The 7,611-nt window shown below is 35.9% G+C and overlaps 1 protein-coding gene across 3 annotated transcripts in view; it reads right to left on the reverse strand.

Moving 5' to 3' along the window:
* Nucleotides 1-7,611, reverse strand: part of LOC106880549 (uncharacterized) — a 42,735-nt gene that overhangs the window by 7,761 nt on the left and 27,363 nt on the right. For all 3 annotated transcript variants that reach the window (XM_014930539.2, XM_014930540.2, XM_052967508.1), the window contains exon 18: nt 764-846. In XM_014930539.2, the coding sequence (XP_014786025.1) occupies nt 764-846 (83 nt within the window). The remainder of the gene's footprint in view (nt 1-763; nt 847-7,611) is intronic.

Here is a 7,611-nt window from a genome sequence, read left to right on the forward strand (position 1 = left end):
ACAGAAGCTGGCCAACCAGAAAGCTGCACCAGGTTCCAATTGTCTGTTTAGGCATTGTTTCTAGGCTTTAAAGGGGCACATAAAAAAAAAATTGTGCTGGTGGGGAGGAAGGAGATAAAAGGATTCCTCTAGAAAGTTCAGAAGGATTGACTATTGATGAATACAACAGAAAACCCCAAAATTCTCCATATTTCTATCCTTCATTAGAAATAAATATGGAAATAGCGTGGTATTGGATTGTATCAATTCAATAACCTTCTGCTAAACATAAGTGATCTGAATGAAGCAGATGTTGACACACCTGAACAACACTTAAACATCCTACTTCTTAAAAACCCAGTTGAAGTTACATCACAGCAAGAAACATGTAAGGTGACAGTAGTAGAGAACTTCCTTAAGGAAAGGCTACAGTATACAATAGCATTGGTGTATCCCAGTATCCTAGACTGACTATAACTCAGTGGCTGGAAATATTAAGGCTTAGAAATGAATCACTAAAATTAAATGAAAACATATAAAGGTTTCAAATTTTGGCACAAAGCCAGCAATTATGAGGGAGCAGGTAAGTCAGTTACATCGACCCCAGTGCTCAACTGGTACTTGTTTTACTGACCCTGAAAGAATGAAATGTAAAATCGACCTTGGTGGAATTTGAACTCAGAACATGATGACAGACGAAATGCTGCTAAGCATTTTGCCCAGCTTGCTAATGATACTGCCAGCTCAAAACATAGACTAACTGCAGCAAAACTTAGAAACTCACCAATCTCCAGCACCAGAGACACTGCACACATCAACACATTTCTTTGCTGGGAAATATTTCACCTCCATGTTGTTGGCTTGTGGCTGTAATGAGATATTATGACATTAGATGGACAGCTGTGATTGGTAAACAAAACAAGAACAGCACAGCAGAGCAGACTAAAGGTGACAACTTGGCAAAAGAAAAGAAAAAAAAAATGGTCGTGAAGGATATCAGAACATCTATTGCTGTGACTTACAAGGTTTCTGTAAAATTACAGCATTATGCAAATGAGATAGGAGACCAGTATCGTTTCTATCACAAATAACATGTCCAGAAGATCAGATACATATATTTCCCAGTTAAATGACATGTACAATTAAACATCTTGCTGAGAGATACAATATAAGATTTACAGCATTTCAAAGCATTTGCATCTCTGGTGGCCTTAATCCTTTCAGTGCTGTATACTCTGCAAATTGGGCTGATGCACAGTTGATGAAATAACCATGCAGCTGAATATAGGGATTGCAGGTAGGTCCTTATGGTTCACAAAACAAAATAAATATGGATAATTATTAGTAAAAGTAGGAGTATTAATACTAAAAAGCAATCTTTATATCTAGCTTAAAATAGATGTCTTGTTATAACATTAATTACTGCAGTATTAGACTTGAGAGGTCTTCTTATAGAGATGCATGGCACATAAAAGCACAGACACATTATGAGCATTTGAAAATCATCTGTTATGGGTGCTGGAACTGCCAGTTCAGTAGCAGATATTCAGTGACCACATACTGCAGACATTCAGTGACCACATTGTTGCCATGATCTATAGAATATTAGTGTCCCTCCAGTCACTGATGCTGCAAATAGCTTGCAGGCTTATTAAAAAAATGATTATTAGCAATGGAAGCTGTATTAATACCAAAAAGTCATGTTTATATCCAGCTTAACATGGATGTCTCATTAGAAACCTGAATACTGAATTATCAGCCTTGAGAAGTCCATTCATATAGATGCATAGTGCATAAAAGCATAGACATATTGTGAGCAGTTGAGAATCGTCTGTTATGGGTGCCGGAAATCATGTGATTTCAGTCTACTGGACTTCTTCAGTAGCAGGTGCCCAGTGACAGTATACCAACCAAACCTCATTGACATGATCATGATCATGATGATCATCATCATTTAATGTCCACTTTCCATGCTGGCATGTGTTGGACAGTTTGACTGAGGACTGGCAAGCCAGTAGGCTGCATCAGGCTCCAATCTGATCTAGCAAGGTTTCCACAGCTGGATGCCCTTCCTGACGCCAACCACTCCGAGAGTGTAATGGATGCTTTTATGTGCCACTGGTACAAGAGCCAGACAGGGGGCACTGGCATCGACCACACTTGGGTGGTGCTTTTTACATGCTACTGGCACAAGAGCCAGTCAGGGGCACTGGCATAATAGAATATCAACATCCTTCAGTCACTGATATCACAAATAGCCAGCTGACTTATTAAAAAAGTTATTATTAGTGATGGAATGTTCTATGTGTCTATATGAGAGGATCTCTCAAAGCTAATATCACAAAAAAACCATGTTAAGTTGGATATAAAGATTGCATTTTAGATATGGATCTTTTCATTTGATTATCGCTGAATATGGTAGCTAGCAGACAATTCAACTTATGTTGCAAGCAACATTGAAAAATTATTTACATTTGATGGATATTTGTCCTCATCTTGTTTGTTGTTAAAACAACATTTCGGCTGATATACTCTCCAGCCTTCATCAGGTGTCCTGGGGAAATTTCGAACCTGGGTTCTTGTTTCTAAGGTATTTTTCTGATGTTGTTGTTGGTGTTATTATTATTATTATTATTATTATTATTATTATTATTATTATTATTATTATTATTCAGGTCACTGCCTGGAGTCGAACTGAGAATCTTGGGAGGCATAAATATCACAATTCCTCATTTCTCACGACTATTAAACATCTCATGCTTCACAAACAAAAATCAAGACGGTGCTAGTTGGTACACATTACAGAACTTAATCCTGTCAAATGTAATTACTTATTCACAGTTTTGAATGAATCAGTTTCGAATTAATCATGCATCACTTGTAGATACTACAAGATTTTGATGATGTGATTGTTTCTTTTTGAAATGACATTGTAGGATAGGTGTGAGAGGCTGGATCTGGCTGGTTTGAACATAAAACAGGTTGAATATTTGGACCTAATATGTCAGGCTAAAATGCTAAAGGGTTAAAAATGGTAAAGTAGAAAAAAATAAGAACAGGTGTTGAAATGACATCTAATCTCTGGATTAGACATAATGACTCAGGCAATAGATTTTAACTTCACACTGTGGTTATTTTTAGGTTAAATGTAGAGTCAGGCTGCAGAGACATGGCAAACAGATATTTTTTATCAGCCCTGGAGAAATAAATTGTAAAGTTCATCCCTTTGGAATTGAAACATAGAAACATGAGACTCCAAACTAAATAGCATAAAGTCTCAACTGCTCCATCACTCAAGATACTAAAATAATTCCACTGACAACTATGTTTGCGTGTGTGTTTCCGTATTACTATGTTATCTCTCTCTCTCTCTCTCTCTCTCTCTCTCTCATTTGCTCTCACTCTCTGTTTTGTACTTTACATATAAATAATCTTGCAGACACACTCCCATTTCCATGTTAACCCTTACTCCCAACACTCATCAACAGATTCTCACACACAACTTGACTAATCATAAGACAATTCTATGTTGTTCCAATATGTCCATATGTTAATGCCATCTCTTGTGACAAGTGACACAACTGATAATCTTATAAAGTTGTTTAGTATGTGTCTGTGTACGTGTGTTTGTGAGAGAGAGAGAGAGAAAGAAAGGAAAAGAGAGAGGCCTCTCTTCATTATTATATAAAATTTCCAAATATTGCTTTATTCTTAAACTTTAAACATTTCAAATAAGAAACTGTGACTATGTAAGTTAGAAAGCCCGATTGGTTTTAACACATTAACTTCAATTAACCATCCCATGTACCACTGGTGGTTCATCACAAACTTCACACGACCACCATATGTACCAGCAATTGAACATTTTCATAATTTGAGAAAATATTTTATTCTGTATCACTGACATGGCTTTGAGGATATTTAAATAACATGAGAACTAAATATTAAAATTGCATTATGAAATATTGTAAAAATGCAAAAAGAATTACATATCCTTGTAATAAAACAGTATACAGTGTGTCTGTGCAAGATATGTGGTGTCACCAGTAGTTTTAAGTAACAGGCTGTGGCAGTTAATGTGTTAGACTTAGGGTTGCTAGATGGAGTAACACAGTAGCAGATTACATAATGTTTTTTTAACTGGTGGGGGATGGGGGGGGATCTACTCACTAATTTTTAAGCTGCTTAAATATTTGAGAAGAGAAAGAGCTTACAATCTGCTACTTTTGTATTTTATTTAAAATTTACATCAATGATATCTTTCACCAATTAGTAACATTTATAGACAAATCAAGACCATAGGAAGTGAATTGTGGGATATTTGGCTGCTATTCATAGGCATACCAAGTGACCATGTAGAGGCTTCCTGGTATGATTAAAGTGAACTAAAACTTGGCAGCAATTACTCATCTGTGAAATAGAAGTCTGAGTGATACTTGAGTATAGTGTACCACTTTCACTTCGTTTGACATGAAAGTTACAAGCCTTAAAGAGAAACGATTATAGAAAATTATTCATAATCTGGATCATTTTATGAATGTCTTGGAGAGAGTCATAGCCCAATTGATCCAAGACAAATCTAGATGATATGCAGTTTGGTTTCATATTTGGAAGAGATGTCACAGGTGCAATCTTCTTAGTGAGGCAACTGCAGGAGAAATACTTGGCTAAGAATAAACCACTATTCCTGGCTTTCATTGATTTGGTGAAGGCATTTGACAGGGTATCATGTTCAGCAATCAGAACATGGTACCTTGAGGAAACTAAGTGTAGCTGATTGGCTTGTGAGAACTGTACAAACTAAGTACAATGATGCAGTAAGTAAAGATATCATGCTTCCATTGGTTCGACTGGACTTTAGTCTTGGGATCATAGTGATGGACCCATGTTTCATCCTGTGGGATAAGTCTGCCAAACATGTCCTCCTCATATTCTTGGTACATTGCCAAATGAGCCTGGGAACAACTCACTTGTTCCTGCTTCTGAAAAAATGTGAGAATTCAGGGAATCCACAGGACAGACAACTTCTGCATGTGCAAACGGTCATGAATGATTTTCTCCATGGGCCCTACACTTATCTTCACTTCTTGGGCTAGTTGCTGAATAGTTATGCTGCGATCCTCCAAAATGGCAGCTTCCACTTTATGGATTGTGTCCTCATCAATGGTGGAATATGGTTGTCCAGGAATAGGAGCAGTTTCCATTGATGTCCAACCACATTTGAACTGGTGATGCCAGTGCTTGACTACATCGTATGATGGTGCATTGTCACTATAAACTTCTTTCATCTCATCAAAAGTCTCTTTTGGTGTGCGACCTTTCGAGTATAAGACCCTGAACACTGATCTGCATTCAACTGCCTCTATTATAACACCTTATTCCACTTCAGCAGCCATAAAAAACAAATTCATACTAGTGGAAAACTGAAATTTACAATGTGACATGTAGAGACATGTATGATTATACCTGTACAAGTTCCGTTTCCTGCAATAACCGTAAGTGGGTCAAGGGAAATATTTAATGGACACCTTGCGTGCGTGTATGCGTGTGTGTCTTCTATCTTTTATTTGTTTCGCTTATTAGATTGTGGCCATACACACACATATATATGTATATATGTGTGTATGTGTGTCTTTGAGTCTGTGTTTGTTTTCCACCACCACTTAACAACTTGTGTTGGTTTGTTTATGCCCCCATAACATTAGCAGTTTGGCAAAAGAGATCAATAAAATAAATACTAGGCTTTAAAAAAGTATTGGGGTCAATTCATTCAACTAAAAATTTTACAAGTCAGTGCCCCAGCATGGCCACAATCTAATAGCTAAAACAAAAGATAGAAGACACAAACACACACATCATCAGAATTTAGAATTAGAAACTTCGAGAGAATGTGAACTAATTTATTCTTAATGGTTGAACTTGAAGTAGATAAAGCTACAAATAACAACATGCAAATATCAGGTTAAGAACCCTTTTGGATAGAAAAAGTGGAAGGCTGCTTGTGGGTCATGAACCTACATCTTTATATATAACAGATGTTCTACCACATATATATATATATATATATATTAAATATATACTTTTATAAAACAAAATTTTACAGTATCTTCAATGCATCGATTTTGAGCTCTATCTTTTAAGAGACATATATATATATATATATATATATATATATATATATATATATGTATGTATGTATGTATGTATACACACATAAGAGGGAAGAAATGAAGAAAAATCAAATTTGTAAAATTATTATGTTTATTTTTTGCAGAATCATAATCTCGAATACTTAAAACATGGAACGCCAACAAAATTTCATCAAGATACTTTTTTAAAATGTACATGAAATAAAATAAAACTCACAAGGAAGGGGGAACTTATAATTTGTAAAATTTATTAGCAAAATATTTATTTTTGGCTATTTTCTAATGTAATTTCGAACTTTTTGAAAATGTTGAGCTACTTTTTACAAAGTTGATCTCACAGCCCTAAGGATACAATTGCAAACATTCTAATGAGCCAATAAACAAACTAGATTATGCACAGAAACATGGTATTTTCTAGAGTTATATTAGTTCTTTCACTTTACGTCCATTTTTCCATGCTAGCATGGCTTGGTTAGACATGAGCAACCCTTTAACATTTTCAAGAAGCAGGCTGCACGAGACATGGCTCATGTTGAGGTTGGCCACACTACTAAAAAACTTCAAAGTAAGTCTCGAAGGCTTTTGATTGCCCATGACTGACATAGATGAATACATATGATTAAGGCATCATGTTACTGTCAGATACCCTTCCTAAAACGTCTGGACACTAGTAGAGGGGGAAGATTTTGAAGTTAGGTAAATCCATTCCTGCACAAGCTGTAATGTGACTACTTAAGGGAATTTTCCTTGTATTTTCATCTCAGATCTGTTGGTGGCAAATCATCATTCTTTTGTATAATGACACACCTGTCTGTCCTATGTAATTTTTCCGACACCCACTGCATATAATTACATAGGTTAAATTTTCTGAATTGCAGGTGAAGTTGACTTTTACTTTGAAGGTTTGGCCATCTTTAATTTTGAATTCTGATTCTTCAGTTAGGTATAGACAGATGCCACAATTTGTTGTTCTGTATTTTGTTACAGATGGGTTGGGGATTTGTTTCTGTTTTGTTCCAGTGAGAATGTGTTTTAGTGTTTTGGGATGCTTTTTGCTTTTGATGATTTGGTGTGTTTTCAGAATTTTTTTCATCTTCAAGTAGAATGGAGAGTTTTTTTTGTGGATGTGGTCAAATATTTGAATTTTTGCCAGAACATGTCATGGTCTCAAAGTGATGAAAATATTTTGGCAAATTAAATTTAAATGTTGAAGTGAATCTAACGGTTTTTGTGTGTTTGTTTTTAAATGGCTTATAAGCACCTTCCACACTGCAATTATTTTTGCTTCAGCACATGATCTCAGATCAGGTCACTTGCTATGCAAGTACATCTCCGTAATATATCATATTATATTGTGTGGTAAGAAGCTTGCTTACCAACCACATGGTTCTAGGTTCAGTCCCACTGTGTGGCAAATTGGGCAAGTGTCTTTTACTATAGCCTCAAGCTGACCAAAGCCTTGAGAGTGGATTTGGTAGATGGA

This window comes from Octopus bimaculoides, chromosome 4 (assembly GCF_001194135.2).
Source record: "Octopus bimaculoides isolate UCB-OBI-ISO-001 chromosome 4, ASM119413v2, whole genome shotgun sequence".
In the NCBI taxonomy this organism is placed as follows: domain Eukaryota; kingdom Metazoa; phylum Mollusca; class Cephalopoda; order Octopoda; family Octopodidae; genus Octopus; species Octopus bimaculoides.